Source organism: Anser anser (assembly GCF_964211835.1).
Source record: "Anser anser genome assembly, chromosome: 21".
NCBI lineage: Eukaryota > Metazoa > Chordata > Aves > Anseriformes > Anatidae > Anser > Anser anser.
The window spans coordinates 999,561-1,023,305 of record NC_139742.1 but is presented as its reverse complement, the minus strand read 5'-3'; the positions used below and the strand labels follow the sequence as shown (position 1 = coordinate 1,023,305).

The 23,745-nt window shown below is 46.2% G+C and overlaps 2 protein-coding genes across 5 annotated transcripts; one reads left to right on the top strand and one right to left on the bottom strand.

Moving 5' to 3' along the window:
• Window positions 1-958: 958 nt before the first annotated feature.
• DPP7 (dipeptidyl peptidase 7) lies at window positions 959-23,472 on the bottom strand. Of its 3 annotated transcripts, XM_083807319.1 has the most exons (13): window positions 22,518-22,769; window positions 22,133-22,246; window positions 19,680-19,819; window positions 18,780-18,943; window positions 16,783-16,918; window positions 13,895-13,976; window positions 12,949-13,115; window positions 11,652-11,712; window positions 3,632-3,750; window positions 3,365-3,521; window positions 3,014-3,078; window positions 1,993-2,063; window positions 959-1,387 (listed from the first exon to the last, which is right to left on the bottom strand). In XM_083807319.1, the coding sequence occupies exons 1-13, from the start codon at window positions 22,585-22,587 to the stop codon at window positions 1,252-1,254; spliced, it is 1,482 nt and encodes a 493-aa protein (XP_083663445.1). In that variant the 5' UTR covers window positions 22,588-22,769; the 3' UTR covers window positions 959-1,251. The 3 variants fall into 3 exon arrangements, with proteins under 3 accessions (XP_083663445.1, XP_083663447.1, XP_083663446.1); XM_083807320.1 differs by lacking the exon at window positions 959-1,387 and having other exon boundaries at window positions 1,992-2,063; window positions 2,965-3,078; window positions 22,518-23,472; XM_083807321.1 differs by lacking the exons at window positions 16,783-16,918; window positions 18,780-18,943 and having other exon boundaries at window positions 22,518-23,472.
• On the top strand, window positions 3,758-11,645 carry LOC310884865 (kelch-like protein 13). 2 transcript variants are annotated; one of them, XM_083807316.1, is made up of 5 exons: window positions 3,758-4,820; window positions 5,469-5,825; window positions 6,434-6,686; window positions 9,313-9,473; window positions 10,639-11,645. In XM_083807316.1, exons 1-5 carry the CDS (start codon window positions 4,767-4,769, stop codon window positions 11,035-11,037), a joined length of 1,224 nt encoding a protein of 407 aa, XP_083663442.1. In that variant the 5' UTR covers window positions 3,758-4,766; the 3' UTR covers window positions 11,038-11,645. The 2 variants fall into 2 exon arrangements, with proteins under 2 accessions (XP_083663442.1, XP_083663441.1); XM_083807315.1 differs by having other exon boundaries at window positions 3,758-5,825.
• Window positions 23,473-23,745: the final 273 nt, after the last annotated feature.

Sequence of the window (23,745 nt, the reverse complement as noted above, 5' to 3'; positions counted from 1 at the left end):
GTGAGTGTTGATCTGCTTAAGGGCAGGAAGGCTCTGCAGAGGGATCTGGATAAGCTGGACCGATGGGCCAAGGCCAACTGTACGAAGGGCACCTAGGCCAAGTGTCGGGTCCTGCACTGGCAGGTACAATAACCCCATGCAATGCTACAGGCTGGGGGAAGAGTGTCTGGAAAACTGCCTGGAGAAGAGGGGCCTGGGGGTATTGGCCGATAGCCAGTTAAATATGAGCCAGCTGTGTGCTCATATGGCCAAGAAGTCCAACGGCATCCTGGCTTGTATCAGAAGTAGTGTGGCCAGCAGGACTAGGGAAGTGATTGTCCCCCGTACTTGGCTCTGGCGAGGCCGCACCTTGAGTACTGTGTTCTATTTTGGGCCCCTCCACTACAAGAAGGACATGGAGGTGCTGGAGCGTGTCCAAAGAAGGGCAATGAAGCTGGTGAAGGGTCTAAACAACAAGTCTTATGAGAAGCAGCTGAGGGAGCTGGGGTTGTTTAACCTGGAGAAAAGAAGGCTCAAGAGAGACCTTACCATTCGTTACAGCTACCTCAGTGGAGGTGGGGGGGGTTGGTCTCTTCTCCAAAGCAACAAGTGGTAGGACAAGAGGAAATAGCCTCAAGTTGCACCAGGGGAGGTTTATGTTGGATATTAGGAAAAATTTCTTCACTGCAAGGATTGTGCAGCATTGGAACAGGCTGCCCGGAGAAGTTAGTTGAGTCACCATCCATGGAGGTATTTAAGAAACATGTAGATGTAGAGCTTAGTAGCATGGTTTAGTGGTAGACTAGTACTAGGTTAAAGGTTGGACTTAGAGGTCTTTTCCAGCCTAAATTATTCTATGATTCTATGTAATGACCGTACCTCTGCTTTTCCTCTAGTCATCCAATTTTTATGTTCTCTAATAATTTACCTTCATCCTACCCAACATACTACTGTTCAGGACAGTGATGACTCCTGGGCCTTGAGGCAAGCTTTTATTCTTTCCATCATTTACAATAACTTCTCAGTAGTAGGTGAACATGAAATTCTCATAACATGGTTTTGGCTTCAGTCAGTGATTTATCCTTTTGTTTTTCTTTTGCTTCTTGATTAGGTGCAGATAGGACACTTCAGGAAGGTGAATTTTCATCAGCATGGTAGGACATAATACCTTCTCAAAAAGAACAGCTCAGCAGGCTGTGGTCTTTTTGCAGCCTGGTAGTAAGTAGTGGCAGCCTTGTCATCTCAATGCGGGCCGTGTGTGTCTTATCACAGCTACCCACTTGCTGAAGCTCCAGAGCGCTTCTCCCATCCTCTTTTTGTCCTTGCAGCTTTCACCCAGTCACTGATGATGCTTGCTTCTAACTTGCGTGCCTCTATGACAGATGGGGGGTCAGCTGGATTGTGTCCTCTAGAGAAAGCAGAGCAGTATGAGCTAGTTATGGGAGAGCACCGATACATTTTGGCTAAGCCATATCTTTGTCTCTTGCATAGGGAAAGCACAGGCAGGGAACTAATAGACAGAGATCATGTCTTTAGTCTCATGGTTTGTACTTCATATTTAAACCCCAGAAAAGAAGTTAACGTAACGCCCAACAAGCTTGGGAGAGGCAAGAAAAGCATAGAGCTCTCCCTTGCGTCAGTGGCTGCTGCCCCCTCTGCTGCAGGATGGAAGGCCGATGGCTAATGCCAGGAGACACTGGACTACTTCATATGACTGACTGCCACAGACCATCAGACACTCATGGCAATTCCAGTGCAAGCAGAACATGTTCCAAGAAAGTACATGAGTTTAGGGATGAGTCCTGCATAACCTGTCTTCCGTGAAGGCTGTAAGAGCACTTGTATTAGGTTAGAAAATGACTCCAAAATTATGCCTTAACAGTCTGGTATCCAGTTCTATTTAAATAAAGTATCTCCTTGTTCTGTGGACTGTGGCTAGCTAAGACCAAACACCCATGGCAGTAGGATCTTGCCATCCAAAGGAAAGTAACCTGTCAGTTACTACGTACTTACCGGAGATCCAGGTGATGAGCACCTCCTTTAATGGTTACTACAATTAGTGAAGGACTTACGCTGCTATTTATCTGGAATGAAAGGAACAGAGAGAAATTCTCACCAAGTAACCAGGCAGAACTGGACATCAGTTCTGAAAACTGATGTGGGCAGGAGTGATGAAATGCATGGGAAGAGATTGTTGGTATAGCTGGTACTGTGTGCATGACTAACTCCTCTTGAGTCAAACCCTCCGACTCAGGTGAATTGGAGGCTTCCCCTAATATGAAAACTCAGCCTAATCTAGAATAGGCAGTTTGAAATACAATATTCATCCACCCTAAGGACCCTGTTCCTTTTGTAGCTGGGACTGCCAAGCCAGCCTAAAACAAGGGACCACCTGCATTATAATCAAGAGCTCAAATAACTCAAAATCCTGTTTTGGGTCTTTTTAGAGTAGAGTTCTATCACCACTCTGAAGTTTTGTTAACTCTAAACTGAAATGTTCCCAGGTTTAGATTGATGATTACAGCAACTGCCTGATCTAACAAAACATGCCGAGAAAGGAAAATTCAAGGCACACTCAGTGCTGAGACTGTCCTGAAATAGAATTGTGACTGGTTAAGGTTCATAGAATCGTAGAATGGTTTGGGTTGAAAGAGACCTTAAAGTCCATACAGTTCTATGCCCTAGGGACACCTCCCACCAGCCCAGGCTGCCCAAAACCCAATCCAACCTGGCTTTGAACACTTCCAGGGGTTGGGTAGACCCACAAGGTGCTGGATTCCTGCCGTGTCTGCTATACTCAGGAAGCCAACACTACTGCCGCCAATGTTCCTGGCTGTTTGGCAACTCACTACTCAAACGTGTCTGTCATTAACATCCAGGGACTCCTGAATGGTTCAGCATAAAACAGCCACTTGTAGAAATTCAGGTAGGCTAAAGTTGAATTGCCAGCGCTGATTTGAAAGGGAGAGGTGGGCAGTGCATCACCTGGGAAGGCTGCTGTCTGTGCTTGGTGGAAGGGAGTTCACCTGCTTACCCCACCTCCAGCCCATGGGTCCAAGTCGCCATTTGAAAAAATGATGTTGCTTGCACTTTTCAAGTCTGAAATTCAAAGATGACATTTGAGAGGCTTCCTTCCTGCCCATTTACCCACAGGTGTTTGGCTTCTACAGCAAATAAAAACAGTAACAGAAAACACAAGAGAACAGAACTTCCCACTTGAATCTCAGAGAGAAAAGTCTGCTCAAGCCCTTATGCTGGGCCTGGTGTTTTTCTGCTGGCACTTGTTAGTTAGCTGTGCCTGTTGTCCCTGCAGGGCTCAGCCAGGCAAAAGGAATGCAGGGAGCAAATTACACGAGCAAAATGATGAGCACCCAACACAACATACCTCCTCCCCAGAAGTTTGTCTGCAGCCACTGTGCTCTTGGCTTCACGCTCCATTTGCTCTGACAGTACTGCTCTCTCATGGCTTCTGTGAAGGGCATCTCAGGGAACATGTCAGTCACGTTGTTGCTGTTGAACGTTAAGTTGATCTCCGTACAGACCTGAAAGAGGTACAAGAACTGCCACTGGAGGTAGAGGTGGGGGGTGGGGAGGGTGGGGGGGGAATAAACAGGGCAGCTGTTGAAGCTTGGTGGTGTCTCTAACACCTTACCTGATAGTCCCAGGCCTCAGCGTCCATGCCAGTGCCACAGCCTGTGGGATCAGCACAGGGCCGGTACAGTTGGTATATGTCATAACACTGTACTGAGCCGGAGGAGTTGTAAAATACCCCTGCCAGGTGGAAACACAACACAAAGCCAACTTATCATTACCCCTCTGCCCTTTCAGCCACAGTCTTTGTGAAAGTCGTGCATCCAAGACCATGGAAAGGTTGGATACCCCAGGTAGGTGAGCAGGTAAGGCAGGGATAGCCCTAGCAGCATATGTACCAGCTTTGGGTTATGATCACAACTTTATGCCAAAGTGTTCACAGGGTCTTGCTACCATCTATGTTCTATCCCTTGCTTCTGCTGCATCCACAGTTAGGAAGAGGCTCCCGAAAGTTTCCTGCTATCTCTGCTCATGCCAAAAGCTGAGTGACCAGATCACTAGTCTTTGGGAGGGCCCCAGCCTCCAACCCCTAATGCACTCAAGAGCAGGCTGTATAGAGAAAACTAGTCCCCAGCACACCCGGCTTCAAACTGAACTGGACGTGTCAGCTGACACCATCCTCCTCCCCCTCCCAGCAAGTATCTGTTGTGTGAATGCATCTAATTAAGCAAGAAGGCCAAGGGGGTGCGTCACAAGATTTTGTTTGACTGTTGTTCAAAAAGGGAATGATGGCATGTGCAGGCTTGCCCTGATGAAAGTACCTGACCACAGGGTCCAGTGAAGCATAGCTGGGGAGCTGCAGAGGAATGAGTTGCTTTTGTGCAGATGGGTAGTTACCAGATAGCACGAGGAGGAATGCAGTAACGCCAGTGGCTGTCCACTGCTGCCAGTGTCACAGCCCACAGGCAAAACCCACAAACACTGCTTCTGCGATAACCAGCACCAACAGCTCTGCTGGCAAACAACCCCACTTAGCTCTGTGAGGCACGCAGCACTCGGCTCCGGCAGACGCAACCTGAAGAGGCACGATGAGGAGAGAAGTTGCTGCCGTGTCTGCATTTTGGATGGGTCGGTGGAGCAAGGAGCACAGCCTCAGCTCCCTCAAAGCATGAAACCCCTGGTTCATCTGCAGATGACTGCACAGGAGACGCACTGAGTGTACAACGACGAGTCCTGGGACTGTGCGGTTCAGAGCGATGCTCTTCAGCTCGCAGACCAACATGGAGAGGCTTGTGTCTGACACTTACCTGGTGAGACTCCTAGAAGGGATCAGCAGCCTTCGTGCCCAGAAAGCACTGTGTGATGTAACACTGGAGGCAGAAGGGGTTTGCTTTCCAGCACACAAGATCATTTTAGCATCAGCAAGTAATTACTGCAAGATCCTATTTGTTGGAAACTTGACAAGAGTGGGAAGCTTGGATTGTAACGTCCATCTGAAAGCTGTCAGTGCTGCAGGGCTGAGGAATGTTCTCAACTTCATTTACTCCAACAAATTAGATCTTTCATTACAGAATATCGAGGAGACATTCAAAGCCGCAGAAACCCTGCTTGTTCGGGAAGTCATCAAGCTATGCTTCCAATTTCTGGAGGGCTGTTTGAACTGTGAGAACTGCATGGATGTTCTTAACATTGCTAAAAAACTTGGCACGGCAGAGTTGAGACAGAAAGCTATGCGCTATGTAGGGCAGAATTACAAACAGATACTGGCTGATCCTCAGTGCTTGAAAGATCTTGACAGAGGAACCCTTTGTGAAATCTTAGACAGGACCAACACAGAGGGGTGCAGCGAGCTGGAGCTGTTCAGAGCTGCTGCGAGCTGGCTGCAGCACGACCGCACACGGTTGGAAGATGCAGCAGACATTTTAAGGCGCATAAGATTCCCTCTCATTCCTTTACAGGATCTGCAGCGCTTTGTTCAGGAAATGCCTTTTATGAGGCTGGATTCAGGCTGCCACAGGCATCTTCAGGAGGCTCTGACTTACCACTCCCTGCTATATGCTCAGCCACTCCTGCAGACCCAACGCACGAGCCTCCGCTCCAGTTCCACCATGCTGCTTATTGCTGGTGGCAGAACCACTGACAACTGCATTTGCAGGGAGATGTGGGCTGCTGACAAGAGCTGCAGCACATGGCACAAGGTTGGGGACCTCTGTGTGCCAGTGTACAACCACTGTGTAGCCATCATCAGTGACTTCCTCTTTGTCATTGGAGGACAGTGCAAATTTGATCCCATGGGAAACCAACCATCAAATGAGGTAAGATACAAGAAAGCTTTAGACTTGGAACAATGGCTAGGGAAGAGAGGAAGGGAGGGAGGGAGGGAGGGAGGGAGGGAGGGAGGGAGAGAGGGAATGTTATTCGGCTTGCTCACTGAAGGTCTCCCACCTCTACATGTTAGAATTGCAGAATATCTTGATTTGGAAAGGACCCACAAGAATCATTCAGTCCAAGTCCCACCTCCACACAGGACCACACAAAAATAAGACCCTATGTCTGAAGGCATTGTCCAAAAGCTTCTTGAAGTCTTGGTAGCTTTGGTGCTGTAAACACTTTCCTGGGCAGGCTGTTCCACCTCTTGGTGAAGAACCTTTTTCTAACACCCAGCCTGACCCTCCCCTGTTGCAGCTCTATGCTGTTGCCTTGGTTCCCTCGGGTCCTGTCACTGTTTCCAGAGAGCAGAGATCAGCACCTGCCCCTCCGCAGGGGTGCCAGCTCCATCAGCAAGGTACTGCTGTTTCAGCTGTCCAGCTCTGAATGTAAACCTCAGCCCAGAAAAAAATGTTAATCAGTTCTTGAAGCCACATGAGATGCAAAGCCAGGCACCTGCTTTCTGCTAACCATCTCCTGTTTGGTATATTTCTAGGTTTTCCGATTTGATCCACGCAATACTTCCTGGCTCCAGGTTGCCAGCATGCTGGAGCGGCGGACACGCTTCCATGCAGATGTGCTGTCTGATCATATCTTTGCTGTGGGTGGTGGGACACTGCTGGGGACCCTCACCCGCACTGTGGAATCATACCAGCCTGCTGACAACAAGTGGGAGTTTGCAGCTCCTTTCCCTGTGCCTATTGCTGATCATGCAGGCACAATCCACAAGGGAATCCTCTATATTTCAGGTGACAAAGCTAATCAAAATCAGCATATTCCCATATACTTTCATTGATTTTTACTAGCATCTTTACATCACAGTCCAAGCCTGTACCCACACCAACAACCACAGCTCATGCCCTTTTCCTGCTGTGTCAACACAACCTCACTGTGATCTTGGATTGCAGGAGCCATTTTCTTTCCATGACATTAAACATGACATCATCTACTTGCAAACCACACTCCTACTTGGCTCTGACCTTGCAGTCCTGGCTAAAATCCCAAAGCTTTGCTGTCTGAAAAGGTAAATGAGGGCCCTAGTGCTGGGGATGGGATTACACTCTGGTATTAATCTGGATGGAATATGTGGGACTAACTCCCCTGCACTGCACTGTTAGTCCATATAAAAATAAGTACAGTGCAGGTTCTTATCTTCTTACCTGCACGACCTGTACAGCTCTTATCCTCTAAGAGACCCCTTGGTCTTTACAAGGATCTTTGGTAGATGGTGCAGTATGTATGTTTAACAAGAAAGCACCATGGATTTAAACATTTCATGGAACTGCTGGAAGATCTTTAGGTTCTATAGCTACTAATTCAGACTTGAAAGATAGTCTTTAGTTTGTCCTAGGAAAAGCACTCTGGTGTTTGTTATTGGTCTGCAGTTAAAAGTCCTGGGGTCTGCCTGTCATTGCTATAGGATTCATGCTTCTTAAATCCCTTATTGCCAGCTGGGATCCCTGTGCTGATCCAGTCCAGATTAATTTTTAACTGTACACTTGCAAAGACCTGCGCTTCCCTGCAACTATTTGTACACCCAACGTCCGGAGAGCAGAAAAGGCAGTGCACAGGCTGTCTTAAAGCAACACACACTCCACTGACAGCAGGACACTTGTACTGGCTGTGCAGATGACCAAAAAGGAAGGATACTGGTTCAGCCAGAGGAAAAGTTGAGGCTCAGGTACAAGTCCCTGCTTTGGCTCAATTGACCTATGGTGCCACAGAAAGCTCATTTAACCACTGTTTGTCTTGATTCCTACCAGACAGCAAGGACAAAATTGCCTCCTTGCTTCATAGAGCTTCAAACGTGCTGTAGTGATCTAGGCTGGATAACACTATTCCAGAAGTACCCCTTATGTAAAAGACCTTACCTGTCTATAACATTATTTTCCTTCTAAAATCAGTGGCGTAACTGCAAATTTGATTTACCCTGCCCAAGCAAACTCAGAAATTAAGTGTTACTTTAACAAAAGATGTAAAAATAAGCTCCATGCAGACAAAGTGTCCGTGTTGTCCTGGTTTTGGCTGGGACAACAGTTAATTTAACCGAAGTTAATTTTCTTCATAGAGAAGAGATGGTGCTATGTTTTGAGTTTTTGACGAAAATAGCGGTGATAGCACACCAATGTATTCAGTTGTTGCTGAGCAGTGCTTACAGAGTCAAGACTTTTCTATTTCTTGTGCTGCCCTGCCAGCGAGGAGGCTGGGAATGCACGAGAGCTGGGAAGGGACACAGCCAGCACAGTTGGCCCCAAATGGCCAAAGCAATATTATATTCCATACCACAGAATGTCATGCTCAACAATAAAACTGGGGGGGAGGGGAAGGAGGAAGGAGGGACATTGGGGGTTATGGCATTTGTCTTCCCAAGAAACCGTTATATGTGACGGTACTGCTTTCCTGGAAATTACTGAACATCTGCTTACTGATTGGAAGTAGCAAAAAAATTCCTTATTTTGCTTTGCTTGCATGCACAGCTTTTGCTTTACCTAGTATACTGTCTTTATCTCAACCCACAAGTTTTTCTAACTTTTACCTTTCTGATTCTCATCCCAGCGCACTGTTGTTGAGTAAACAAGTGGCTGTGTGGAGCTCAGCAGCCTAATGGGGTTACACCACAATGCATACAGAGAAAGCATCAAAGCCCCAGGAAGCTGGGCATATGCCCAACCAGAAGTATCACCTTCATTTTTTGCAAAGCCTCTCTGCAGGTTGGAATTCAACAGGCAGAAAGTTAAAAGTATTTACCCTTCCAATAGCAGCACCTTTGACCTGTAAGGAGCTTTTTATAAGGCAGCCCTGAAATACACAAATGAGTGCCTAAACGAGAAAGCTGACAATAGCAATGGCAGATTGGCTCTGAACTTTGAATCTTTGTCAGTAGGTCAAAGAACTTCAAATGTTTTTCTTTCAAAAACCTATTCTGTGACTCTGTGTGCTGGAAGCAGATTCCGTAACTAAAGCTGTTCGTGCTTCCTGGTTGCACCTGAAATACCCCAAGAGCTGATACAAAACTCATTTGTGAAAAACTATCTGCAGAAACAGTTGGAACTATTTTTTAAAAATAATATCTAAGAAGCTCATGTTTTATATTTCATACCATGTCAGCTCTGCTGATGTTTGCAGAGGGTTTTCCTGAATGTTTGGGTAGTGAGGCACTGTAACAGGTTGTCCAGAGAGGTTGTGGATGCCCCATCCTTGGAGGTGTTCAAGACCAGGTTGCACAGGGCCTTGTCCAACCTGATCTAGTGGGTGGCATCCCTGCTCATGGCAGGGGTTTGGAACTAGATGATCTTTAAGGTCCCTTCCAACCCAAGCTATTCTATGATTCTCAGACTGATGGATGGGTTTTCAAGATTTCTGCTTTTCTTCTAGGAGGCTTCTCGGCAGGTAAAACCTTACGAGACACTTACAGCTACCTCCCTCGCCTCCGACGTTGGACTGGCAACTCTGCCATGACCTTTACCCGCTGTGATCATGGGATGGCTACAGTAAAAGACAGAATCTTTTGCATTGGAGGAAGGACACTAAAAGGAGTAAGTTCATTTGTTCTTGTAACACCAATTCTCTTCCAAAATGGAGTCTCTGTACTGCTAGGCCCTGACTGCATTATTCCAGCAGGATGACCAACAACTTTATTATTTTTGTTCTCTTAGTGGACTTGCATAGTTGCAAGTTAGGCCAGTAAGCTTACGGAAGCGTACCTGCCCAAAATCATGCCCACTAAAAGCTGCCTTGTCACACCCTATTTGCTAGGGTACAAAGGCTGTTTAAAGCTCTATTTTACATAGAGAAAACATACAGTGTAGCTGCAGCCTAACGCAGGAGAACCTAAGGGTAAAATTGCTCATGTACCTGCCCAAAATATGTTGATTTTCCTTGTTTGTGCTGAGAGGGTGTGAAACACTGGCAAATAGAAGAGGAATGGACTGCAGTGAAGACACCAGCCTAGATTTTAGGAGACATGAGTTCAAATCCTGGAATGCAAGCAAAGCCTCTTCAAATGTTGATCTCCCTCTCTGAAACTGGATCAAAGTCTCTGTGTAGCCTTCTTGGGAGGGGAAGCTGAAAGGAGACATCTGACATTCTGAAATGCTCAGTCAGGGAGACTCTCATTCCCAGAAGTCAAGACAAAAAAGTTTTCAAAGATCATTCAGCAATTCCTATTTGAAAGTAAAGATTCAGGATCCCATGCCCAATTTTGGCCAGTGCTGTTTCTTTCAAAGGAATGAACGTATCTTAGAGTACTTAATTGCTTCCTGAGGAAGTGATAGAAATCTGTAAAGAGAAACTGCACATCACATCTGACATCAAATTCCTCCAGATGACACAAACTCAGTTATGTAGAATTCAATGCACTGTAGCTCTCTTCAGATGAGGTCCTCCATAATGTGTTAAGTCTATGGAGACCAGGAAGGACTTGGGCTAAACCAATTCCGGTAGGTCCCTGTGGCTCATTCCTCCCATTTTCCAAGAACAAGCCTCTTTTAGAGCAGTTCTTGAGTGGCATTCTTTTATTTTATTCAGCTTCTTTTGATGCTCTGATTGCTAAATTAAGATTGAAGATGTGGCACCTTGAGCTCCACTGTATTCAAATAGATGTTGAGATTTCCTCTACCATGAACCAAGCAAGCCTGATGTGACATTGATACCTGCTTGAGGTGTAATATGATGGATCAGTGTTGGTCTGGTTCTTTGCAGGTGGAGGAATGGATTCACGTTGATGCAACAGAGTACTATTGTCCTGTAAATGATCAGTGGACAACGCTAACGCTATCCCCGTTCAGCTGCTGCCAGTTCAGTATCACAGCCTGTGAGTCTATGCTCTACCTCACAGGAGGTGGGTCACTACAGCACATGCAAAAAGAAGACAGTGTTTTCATGTATGACATAGAGGGGCAGGTATGGAAGAAAGCCAGTTCCCTGCCTAAAGCTCTGGCTGATCATGCCTCTTGCATGATTAAATTGTCCCAAGTGAATGCAACTGGTGAGCCAGGGAGAGGCACAAAGTGCTCCCTCACCAGCAGGAGGGAGAAATGTACTCCCAGCTTGTTCATCACAAAGAAAAAAAAGTCCCTCTCTTCCTCTGAAGAGAAGTAGGATGTGAATAGGTCAAACTGATCTGACAGTGTTTGCCAAGAGGTTAGTACATTAGCAACGCTTCTAGTTCCCTAGCCAAACATTTTCAGCTGTGATTTAGAATTGACATTTTATATTGCTGGCTGACAATTTAAGTACTCACAGAGATAAGCATATACAATGTATTTACAATTGTCTTGCCACTCAGTTAAGATTGTAGGGCATTATGATGGCAACCTTGTCCTCAACTAGCAGACCAGAGAACTTCCTTCAGTGAACATGCACTGAATCTGTGACTGCTTGAGCCAGAGTATGGGTAAACTTTTAGAAAAGAACCAAGTACCTTAGAAGTCACATTTCATCAAAAGTCAACAGCCTGCAATGTTTTTGCAGCAAGGGCTGCAATGGCTGAAAAACTTTGCAAAGATAAGTTTGAAAAGGTGAGAGAATGAACCTGCCACCATGGAGTGTCCCAATGGATGAAAACAATACAGCACAAACCATCCCACTGGAAAATCAGAGTTGTACCAGCTCCCACAATACATAAACCACATAATGATGAGACAACTCTACTTACAGGTGCTTCTAGAAAACAGGATTTTAAATGAAAGACCAATCTGATAAGATTCACTCACCAACAAGAGCTGCCAGGCCTTGAATTGGGTCTGTCTGGGCAAGGATTTGTTCACAGCCAACCTGGATGAGACACATTACAGGAAAATTGCAGGCACGATAGGTAACAGTCTATGCTGCAGAAGGGATAAACAGGAAGATTTGTCTAAAGTATCACTTGCATATTTGATTGTTCAGCAGCTTTCCAAGGGCCTAATGCAACATCTTTTTGGTGTTTTTTCCTCTCTCTGGCAACAAAATACATAGAAACAGGGAGAAAGGACTAAGACAGTCTATTTCTTTTCCAAGGTAAACATCCACAGCTATGTGGAGGACACTTACAAGGAACAGTTCTTCCTCCTGCAATCAGAATATTTTAATGCCCTTCTCAAAGGAGGTTAGAATAATATTTCCATTTTACAGATCATTAAACAGACCCTGGGCTGGATGCCCAGTGGAGCCAGAGACAGCGTCTCCTGGATCCCTGTAATACATGGCCTGTAGGACCTCTTGCATAGTGTGCATTTTGCTCCAGGTAGGACTTGAACCATAAATGCCAGCTGCTGTCTTAGCCACAAGGCCAGAAGCATGTAAAGTTCCATTAGCCTGGTGTACAGGAGTGCAGCAGAGAACAGAAGCACAAGGCTGACAGCAAAGCAGAAGTCAAGAGCTGCAATAGTGACAGGTGATCTGGGACCTTTTTCAGGCCCCAGCTGCTGTCTAAGAGGTGTTTGTAACCCTCTGAGAACCAGGCTGTTTTCCCACACTTGGCCATCTCCTACTCCTTTGAAAGTTTTTAGGTTTTCTAGTCCCCATAGCAGCAGGCATTTCTCCTCATTGTACTCTGAGGTGTAGCATTTTACCAGGTGATACTTTAAAAAGGAAACTGAGTTTTAGAACTCCAACCTACCCACCAAGAAAAATGTGTCTATGAAAGTATTTCAAGGCAGGCTACCACAAAACTACATTTTTTGATATGCTGTATATTTTAGCAATCAAAAACTGAAGTCAACAAGCTTGCACAGGCCTTTTTGTCTAAAGTAAACACAGAGAATGGCAGGTATGGCTCCAGCAAGCCCTCCCTGACAAGCCTAATAGCAATGCATTTCAAACACAACAGTTACCACCTCAGAGGGGCTTAAAACATGTAGATTTATCATCACAGTGGAAGTGCCATAACCCACCACTAACTCTCCCTGTCACCACCACCCAGTGGTGTGCCTGATTGTGCCCCATGCTGTGCAGCCCTGCACTCAGGTCATTGAGGTGTACGTCCCTCCCTTCAGAAAGTGCAATTCTCACCTGTGTCCTGGTACTCACCTTCACTGGATTAGCAGGGAGGTGACCCATGAAATCAGTTCTGTAAGGGTAGTCCATCATGGCCATCATGGTGAAGGCATTTCTAGCAAAACCAAAAAGCTGGTAAACATCCTCCTTGTTAGAAATCTTATTGCACGTAGCCATTTTGCTGCTGATTTCATCATAAGCTACAGAAGAAAAGCAAATGAAAGGCATGAACTTCAACAGAGTAAACTAATACCAGGCTTCAGCGTCTTGTTTCACACAAGGATAATGAGATATGTTAACACATAGTTGAGGTTTCCAGCAGGAAGGGTATGTTACATCTAAATTTACACAAACACAGATGTTCAGGCAAAGCCTTCCTGTGTGGCTTCACTGGCCTGCAGCCTGCATCTCCCCCTGCCGAGACACAGAAACCTCCCTGGTGAACGTCAGTGGAAGCAGCACCCTCTGAGACAGAACAGTCGAGGCTGATGCAGTGAAAAGAGCATTAAGTACAAGGCTGTCCTCCCCAGCACCCTGTGTGGCAACGCCCTCCTTGCTCCCTCAGGCTCTGCTGCCTCCCACCTGCTGTGCCCTTCAGAGCCAAGCAAGACAGGCTCATCAATCAGGCTCTCGTGCAGGAGAACAGATATCCAAGCAAAGATATCACAGATATTACCAGCATCAAATTGAAGGTGTTTTTGAACACTTTTTTTTTTCCTGCAGAAAAGACGGTTTAATTAACACAGTGCAATCCTCCATATAGGTACTTGCATTTTAGTGTCCATATACCAATACTGATCAAAACTGTTCGTGAAATCAAAAATCAGTCATGCAAGCAGAAAGGTCAGGCAGACATTGGCATCGATTTAGCTGGAACCCATTTAAGGCCTAACCAAAAACCTGACAGAATCAACTTTTTGCCCCCATCCCTGAATCTACCTACTCCTGGGAAACAGTCTGTGGGGCCATTTGTTCTTACCTCCACTCAGGCACAGATACTTGATCTGATGGAAGGCTTTGCGTACAGCTGTGACACAGTCTGGGCCAGACTTCTGAAAGTCCTGAAAGGACAGAAAATGACAGGATTACAGTTGTACAGAGGAGATACGTGCAGATGCTGCACAGGGAAGCTGCCAGAAGTACCAGGAGATGACAGAGGTTACTTGCCCACTATGGCCAGAATCGCATCTGCATCTCCAGAAGCAATGACGGTTGTGCTTCTGCTTTGAGCTCCAGACAATCAGAATGTGCCAGCACAAACTAACAGCCTGCACAGCTCAGACCAAGCAGTAATTGTTTCACCAGGTCGCTACTGGGACTAGCATTTAGACAAAACACTTTGCACTTTGTGGAGCCATTAGACTGAACATGAAACAATGAGATTAGACATGTGCCTTGGACATGGGAACAGGTACCAGACTGTTAGGGTCAAGAGCAGTTTTTTGTTTTTAAAACATACAGTAGAGGCCTCCTACCGTACTTTGTCTGTAAGAAGGAGCCACACAGGGCTGAGCACTGGACTGGGAAACCAAGACCTGCTTTTCTTCTTAAGCTTGCCAGTGACCTACCAGATGACCAAGAACGCCATGTCTTCTTTTCTTGGGAAAAGCACTACTGATCCTCTTGAAAAAGCACTTTAAGGTATGCTTGAAGAGCTGTGGCAGGTTACGCTGTTGGAACAAGTTGTTTCTGCCACTGAAGGCTCTAGCAACCCAAATTGTTTCTCTTCTGTCAGCTCATAAGGCAGTTTGAGATCTGCCCACAACCAGTACTTTGTAATAATAAGTAGTAGGGCTCTTTTAAGGTCTCTTCATCATGTGAGAACAATGGTAACTAACCACAGACCACTAGCTAAGCGTTTTTCTTACAAAGACGCAGCCTCAACTACAAACAGATATGGGACCTTCCTTTGATTCCTCTCCGTGCCTTTTGTCTGAAAGTTCGAGAAATCACTTTGGGATTTTCCGTGGTTTAAATCTCCTTCTGTGTGTGCTTATTATCAACTAATGGCTCTAAACTGGAGCATGCAGATGAGTCAGTCTGGGATGGAAGAGCAAGTCTGTTCTGGCTGCAGTGACCACTGCGGTCCCTGAGAGGCTAATGCCGAACTGCTGCAGTATGCTGCCTGACATAAGGAACCACTGCCAGTTTTGCTTTTCCCCAGCAGACCATTATGGACATAGAAACAGGTCAGCTGAGCTGTCGCAGAGGCAGGAGGCATTACAGACATTTCAAGAAAAGCTGTTCCAGCTTGGCAATCAAAGCTTTCAGGCTGCCAGCTTTACTCTTTTGAATTACACCTAATTCAGAAGTCTAAACCATGCTGAAGTTGATAGCTTGGCCAGCCCCTGCAGCAGTAAGCTTACAGGAAGCACACATGTTGCTGCACATGTATTCTTCACACTAGGGCTTTCTGTCTGGCTGCAGGGATGGCAGTTGGTGTACATATAAACCTAGTCTTATGCAAATGCCATACACAGAATAAACTTTCTGCCCTTTGCTCACTTCCCCTGTGAGCTGTAGGCTCATGAAATGTGCTGGAAATGCTCAATAAAAGTCACAGAGAAAGCTGCTTTGAGAGAACACGCTCTGACTCAGAAGCAGAAAGCAGAAAAGAGAGCTCCCACAATGATTCACAGAAGGTTTGTGCCTTGATTAGTATTAACAGCTCTCAGGGACATTTGTTCACTGAGAAGAGCAGCTGAATTGAGCCTTCAGATGCACAGGGTTGCTGTTATGTAAACATGCTGAAGGTGGAAGGAATTACTTTGAAAACAACTCAAAGTGCTTGCTTAGTATCTGAATTAGTATTTTTTTTCCACATGAAAAGGTCAAAGCTCTGATTTCAGGGGTGTGTAACGACTCACAGCACATTCACAACTGAAACAAGTCAGAGCTATCATCTGAACAGGAGTTCTGAGAAGGAATTAGCTTCATCCAGAGACGAATTTCCACTACAGAGCATGTTAGACAATTGAGTGATACCATATATTCAAAATGTATAACTTTAAGACAAGATGTCTTTTGTTCTCTTATATACTTAAAAGTTTCAAATGCTATTGAGTTTGTTTATTTTCATGACACTCTTCTTTATGCTTAGCAGTAATACTGTCTGCGCTGTAAGTGTCTACATTAAAATAAGGTTTCATATATGTAACAAGAGCAAAAGGACCACATTTCATACACAGGTAGTTCACACAAAGCCACATGTGTCACCCAGATCTAGAAAATCATACCAAAGAGGCAAAACAGCCACCATCACAAGCTTTCAGTACTACCAGCTAGTACATTTCTTTCCATGTAAACTAAATGCAACTCAGTTCTCAGCAATACTCCCATGGATATTTCCATTTATTCTGATGTCCTTAGAACATGAAAGCCACATTTAAATTTTGGTTTTCAGTGAATCCAGGACACCATGCACGTTTTTATTTAGTGAAATATTCAAGTTCTTCATTGAAATGCAACCATATTGAGAATAAGGATCTACAGTGAATCATAAATATCAATGCAGAAACATTTTGAAAGAGGATTTGAACAATTAATTATCCAAAGGTTTCAGCCAGGTACAAAGGAAAACTTTCAGCCTGTAATTTGTACAACCACTAGAAATGGAAAAGTGAATTCTTAGTGGTACTAAAGGTCACAGAACTGTTTTGTGTTGTTTAGAAGAGCAGCACCTTTGAGCCCTGAGCTGCCCCAGCCACAGCAACACTCAACACTGTTTGCAGCTGCTGCTTTTCCTTGCAGATCTGTCTAGCACTGATGCTGCAAAACCAGCTGTTTGTTTAAAGACATGGAAAAGAAAAAAAATCTTGCCTTCTTAAAGGAAGAAGAAAAATGTTCTTGCGAAGAGCTATTACTTACTGCTGTTACATCTCTGAAGAACTGAGTGGGGTCTCCAAGCCCAGCCACAGACAACAGAGGAGCACTGGCAGCTAATGCTCCAGCTACAATGTTTGGGTACTTCATCCTCATGTAAGCGCTCAGCATTCCTCCATAGCTGGCACAGGACAGAGAAGAGTTATTTCCTTTCACAGACAGATTATAACATACTAACTTGAAAGTTCAGGCCAGCAGTCACAAGCTCACCGCACTCAAAACAACAAAATGTTTATGTAAATCTAGGTGTCATCCTTATGTAAAAATATCGAGTTATAGTTAATGAGCTGTACACAGCAAGTTCCTACTGGCTTTTCCCCAGACCCTCAAGTCAACTCTCATGGGAATACACCAGCCCAATTGGATTCTGCAGACAAATGTAAATGCTGCCTTTATCTAACTCTGCCCCATCCTGAGCACGTCCTGATGATTTCACTGAAGAACCAACTGGGGCTCAAGTCAAGCTGTCATTACTTAATGGGTGAAGGAGACAACATTTTGCATATAGGATTATAAAGACTGTCTAGGCAAGAGCTAACAAGCAAAGGGTGTCCCTGAACACTACAGAACATTCAGCTCCCTCTAGTGCTGGGAAGTGGGAGGCAGTCATCTTGGGCAACCCAAGTAACAGCTGCATAAATTACCAGCAAAGGCCTAGGGAATGGGAGACATTAACAAATACCACATCAAAACTCAAAGCCACCTTGACAGCTTCAGTGACAGGGCCACAGATCTGCAGATATATCTGGGATTGCTAGATAAACCCAAGGCCACAAAAGTTATGCAGATGCAAATTTTTGTTGAGTTACTCTGAGGTCATTCCTGGGGCTGATAAATGACAACCCTAACACAGAGATAACACCTTGTCTGACTCCAACCTCTTCACTCACAGCTCAGAAGTATTCAAGTCCCACATCACCCACATGTAAAGCCATATACTTTTCTCTAACTCTGGTCTTGGAAACAGAAAAAAGAAATTGACACAAAAAAATTCAGTTCCACCGGATAGTTTGGCAAAACTATAAGCGACTGAAGGTTGTTTCAACACCCCCCCCCCCCCCCCGGAAACATGCTGCTCCAGTACTGCCGTATTTCAGTATTCTTCAGATAGGTTTAGTGCTGTTCAGAGCTGCTGCATGTTTAACTCCAATTTACAAACAAACAGCTGTAGTCTAACAGCTAGCAGGTCTCACTGAATCCCACCTCCCCACCCCAGGACTGTTCTGGCCCTTTTTACACTAGCTACTGTCCTGGTAGACATGGTATAAACACCACTGGGATCAACAACCCAGTCACCACCACAGTGCGCTGGAGTGTAATGATAATCACCTGATCAAATGCTTTTTAGCTCACTGCAGTGACTGGGAAGCCCTGTACTCATTGGAAACCTTTTAAAGGGATGCACCTCTCTGTATGAGTGTAGGAAGCCATTCAAGAGACAGGGACATGATATCAACACAGTTCTGAACTGCAACTGAGCAAGCACTTTGCGGAAGGATGTCTGTTGGAAGCCAGGAGCAAACAAGCAGCAGGTTACAGAGCAGAATTATAAAAGAGCCTACAATGAAAGTGTCTGGATACTGATAAAGAGGCTGTGTTTGATAAAAAGCTGGATGGCCCCAAGAAAGAATATTTTACCAATTATTGATTTTCAGCATTTTTCATGTAAAATCATCTGATACTGCAGGAGGAACTTATCTTCTGCAGTTTTGGCTGACTTGTACATTGAAGATGTCTAGAAACACCCAGTCTCCAAAGCAAACATGCCCAAAGGCAATCACAAGTCAAGACTAATTCTTAATGGGAGAGCTGCCTGGGCCCTGGAGATAAGCTCTCAAGGAGCTCAGGCACATATGCTGTCTATAGAATAGCTTAGAGCTCTGCCTCTAAAGCTTGCTGGAGAGCTAAATGGAACTATGAGAACACCACAACTATGTCTAGGAAAGGATGCAGAGAAGGGAAGAACCACACACAACCTTTACCTGCCTCCAAAAGCAATGACAGGGCAGTCTGCAGCACCATACTGCTGCTTAAGCTCAGTAATTAGCACTGCGTAGTCAGCAAGGGCTTGTTCCACAGTAAGCAGACCAGTCCTCTTCAGCTGTATTGACTCAAGTCCAAATGGAAGAGACTTGCCATAGTACCTCTGGAAGCAAAGAGATATGCTGCAAAAATGTTGGTGTCAAAGCCTGGGTCTTCCCTGTCCTTCATTATAGGAATGGGACAAGTGTGCACAAATGGGAAGTGATAACAGAGCACACATCATCCCCTTAACTTGTTCTTAACTGAGCAAATGCTCAGATTCTCCAGAATCTGCCTATATCAGATAAACAGAGACCTTCAGGATACGTCCCATAGAGGATGGGAAAGTTCAGGACAAGCTACTTCAGTGGGTGCCAAGTGGAGCCTTGACATGTCTCTCTCTTGAAATTCCCAGCTAGAAAAGGGAACAGTGTATAATCTCTTCATGCATAGGTTGGAGAGTAATAGATTTGTTAGGGTGGTGTACCTAGGAACAGGATGGTCTAGGACTTCACAGGCTAGAGAGAAAAACATTATCTTAACAAAAAAACTCTCCAGTCCAGTGTGGAGTTCAAGACCAGTGGAAACTATTTATAACAGCTCTGATCTAAATCAAATATGCCATAGGATAAGTTTTACTGAAACAGTAGTCTCTCTCCTGGACTGGTGGTAGGTATAATAAAAAAAAAATATTCAGAGACTGTGGTTAAATAATGAAGAGCTACTATTATGACAAGAAAGCCTGCAGCAGGTCTACCTCTGCTTTGTGGCAAGAGATGTTATTTTTCTGGACCTGGAGAAAGATGAATTTGGTAATACGAACACAACTCTATAATATACATAATGACTAAAATACTCACGTGCTCAGCAAATATCACAAGTGCTTCCTGTTCCTCTGCTAATTCAAATATGAAGTCAGAGTTCTGAGCAAAAGTCCAGATATCACCTTCATTGCCAGTATAGAGAAAGATTGGTCCAAATCCTTTGTTCCAGAACTTTACTGAGTGAGATAATTGACAGAAGACATAAAACAAAAACAAACAAAAATGTCAGAGCATGAAATGTCTGGTTTTGGTGACTTTGGGCAGGAGCTTAATGAGGAAGAACTCTTTGAACAGGCTGATCCCTGAGACCTGTGTTGGGGAATGCAGATGTTAGAAAGGCCAGGCTACAGAAATCTGTCATTTGAGCAGGGTTAAGTAAGAGCTTCCATGAGATCACTATACGACCTGGAACTTCTACTTCTGCCTAAAAATCCTGAAAATCTCAGATCTACAAGGAATTTGCAAACAGCTGCCCCCAAAAGAGTGATTTCCCATTTATATACCCATTTCAACCCAATTTGTCCCAAAACACTTGCACAGATCACTTTTCCTACAAAATGAACATTGAGGAATTGCCTGCCTCTTTCTACTGCTTTTATTGTGATGTACAACACAGAGCCGAGCTGTAAATAACATATTCTCTATCTTCTGATCTGTCTATAACTGATGGCAAATTGAGACTACCAGGAGGAGCTGACCGATGGTGCCAATACTTGCTTGTGTAACACATGGCTGCTTTACTGCTGATTTTGTCAAACATTTGATTTTAGCTTACTCTTAAATTGTACAGGAGTCGGGGTGGGGGGGGGGAGAATAAATAGCTTTCTTCAACAAGACTTCAGACTGTCAGTTAAGCATTAATTTTATCACCTAAAGGGAACCTCCAACAAAGGTCATGCTATGGACGCAACTGCAGCATCTCAGGCAAGGCTGTTTCCATTAACAGATATTCTCAATGCAGACCTGCCAGAGCAAGTATTGGCTTGGAAACAGGCCTGAAATATGTCATTAGTGAAATTCTTGATCTTTGTTAACAAAAAGGCTGATTCTTTCTGTGTTGCATCTGTTTTGGGTATCAGGTAAGAAACTGAAGTGCTCTATTTACTCTGACATTTCTTCTCATATGCTTCATGGCTTCTGTAGCAAACAGCTGTGCACAAGAGCCAAAAACATAGACAGGTTGCTTAAACAGATATCTATTTTCAGATTTAAATCCTGGGGCAACTGCGAGCTAACCTCAAGACAGTCAGATGCCTGGTTGTGAAATAATAGTCTCCTTCAATTTCTCACTGATAATCTGAAGACTTGTATTGCACAAGAAGCAGAAAGAGGGAAAAGAAACTACTCAACATGTTTTGTTTCTCACAGATATTACTTAGCTCTAAATTTACAACCTTTGCCCTGGAAGGACATGCAGATAAAACATAACACTTTAAAAATCAAATTCCGCAATGCTTTAAACGAGGTGATCCCTAAGTTCTGCTCAAAGATGGTCATTTTATTTGTGAAATTTCAGTCCTGGGTATGCCATCAAAATTCACTAATGTTCTGATATCTTTGTGCCGAAGTGATCCCTGAGCTCATGCTTGGTGTAATACATATAACCAGGTGACAGTGATGAACAAGCTGCAGAGTAACAGATAATGAGAAGGCAATAACGTGTCTAACAGGCTCCAGGCACAGGCCTATAGGCCTAAGATGACATTGAGTGAGTGCTAGGACCGGGCAGTGCTACCCAGAGGTAGGTAGCACTCTGGGCTGATGCTAATCACAGCGCCACACTTGCTGTCTCACTGCAAATCTCCCCAATAACTCCAAGCATGTAGTACTCAAAAACATCTGACACTAGTTATTGAAATTATGATGAAAATGAAAGCATGTTGTTTGGAAACGCCTCCTCTCTCTTACTGCTTGTGACTCAGAAGACAACTCATTATTTAGCTAGAAAGACAGACACTGCAGGCTCCTTGTCCTCTTTGTTCAGCATGCCTTAAACTATCTAAAGTTGTTGGGTTATGAATAATGTGAAATTCAGGCCCAAGAGACATCTTTCTTGGAGTTGTCTTCACATGTAAGAATCACGAGTACTGACTGCAACATTTGGGTCACTATTTGCTCTTCCTGATGCATTGAAGCTGCACTTAAAAGATACTGTGTCTAACTGAAAATACACATGCACAGGGCCAGCCCAGTTCAAACCTACCACTGCCATTTTTTCTTACCTGCTCACGTTGCTAAGAGGCCAATCCCCTCATCTGCACCGCACATCTTACTACCAGAGTGAGGAACTGAAGCGGATGAGAGGAGAGGCTAAGCAAAGTGACAGGAGAAAGGACTGGCTCGCGGTGGGCTGGTGCTCGGCTCAGACCGACCGCTGGCTGCTCAGCACAGCTCTCTGAGAGGCTCTGTCCCTGTGCACGAGCGGCGAGCCTTCGGAAAGCTCGATCGCTGCCACAGGCCGCAGTGCACCCCCGGGGCCCAGGACCCACCTGAGACCAGGTACCGCTGCGGGAAGGTCTCGTTGCCGCAGGTCTCGAAGCTGAAGTGGTCCCGCACCTGCCGGAAGAACCGCTCCTCCAGGCCGGGCCCCGCTGGCCGGGCAGCTGGAGGAAAGGACCGTCAGTGCAGGGCTGACCGACGACGGCCGCCACCCCCTGGTGCGGCGCGGCGCGGCCAGACCCGGCCCGGCCCAGCCCGGCTGGCGGGAGGGTGCCGGTTGCCCGTGCCCGTTCGGGGCGGGGGAGCTCGGAGCGCCCGGCCGGTGAGGCCCGGGCCGACTGGGGGCTCTCGCCCGGAGGGGACGGACCCGGGCGGGCTCGCAGCACGGCGCGGGGCGCAGGGAAAGCGGAGCAGGGCCCCGGCTCGGGCACCCACCGGGCGCGCCGCGGGCCGGCGGCAGCAGCGGGAAGAGGCCGAAGAGCAGCAGCAGCGGGCGCGTTCCCATGGCAACCTCCCGCTCGCGCCTCCGCTCCGCGGGCACCGACCCGTCCGCCGGCGCGGGAGCTCCGGAGCCCGCGGCGTCCCGTGGTAACACCCCCCTCACGTGACCACACGGGCGCCATGTCTACCGAGGCAGCGCCGTGTGGGCCGGCGGGGCGTCCCGCCAGCCGCTGCTTCTGCGCGCAGCCGGGGCCTGCCGGGGGCTCGTGCAGGCAGCGCGGGGCCGGGGCCCGAGCCCGAGCCCGAGCCCGAGCCCGAGCCCGAGCCCGAGCCCGAGCCCGAGCCCGAGCCCGAGCCCGCTGTGCCCCGTGCAGCAGGCAGCGGGATGGAGCTGGAGCGTCGGCAGGGCTCAGGTGAGAGAGGGAGTTAGGAGAATCTTATCACGTAGAGATAGAGCGCTGATGGCATTAAACTAGGATGCTACTTAGTGTCTTTGCTAACTATGGTGCATTGTGCCAATTAACTAAAGCAAGAAGCCTTGGGCCCCTTGCCAAGGTCAGTCTCCTAATAAGAGAGCGAGCCTGTCTTAAGAAACTGGGAGAAACTGGTCCTGCAGGTGGACAAGAGCCAAGGAGCAACTGAGTGTGTGCAAAGACAAGAGGTCAACTAGCGGTGACGAGGAAGAGTCACCAACCTTCATGCCCACGACCACCACCAGAATACACTGCGCAAGTGCAGATGGGAGGAGTTTATGGAAATGACTCCTTGGAACTAATTTTAATATGAAGCAGGGATAGGTTATGAATATGTATAGGCGTGTTGTGAAACTTCATGCATATGTAACTCTTTACTGCATATAACTAAAGCAAGTTGCCACGTCAGACGTGCATGATTTTGGTGGGACTACCCTCCGTGCTGCCCAGTGCTGAATAAACATACCTACTTTACAATCTCGCTGATTGTGGAGTCTGTTTTCCGCAAGTCACAGGGACAGTGTGCTAGGGTGGGGGTGGTAAGGTGTCTGTGGCGATGCTCAATGATGAGAGCAGCTGGTGGGCTCGCTGTGCCTGCTGTTGACTGTGCAGCAAGCTCCTTACTGGGAGCATGTGGGGCATCGTGGGCAGCAGGCAGGCTGTCTGTGCCAGCTGGTCTCTGGGCCTCCTGCTTCAGTGTTGGAAGCCCAGCTTGGGGAGTGAGGATGAGGAAGGTGGAAGTCAGCACG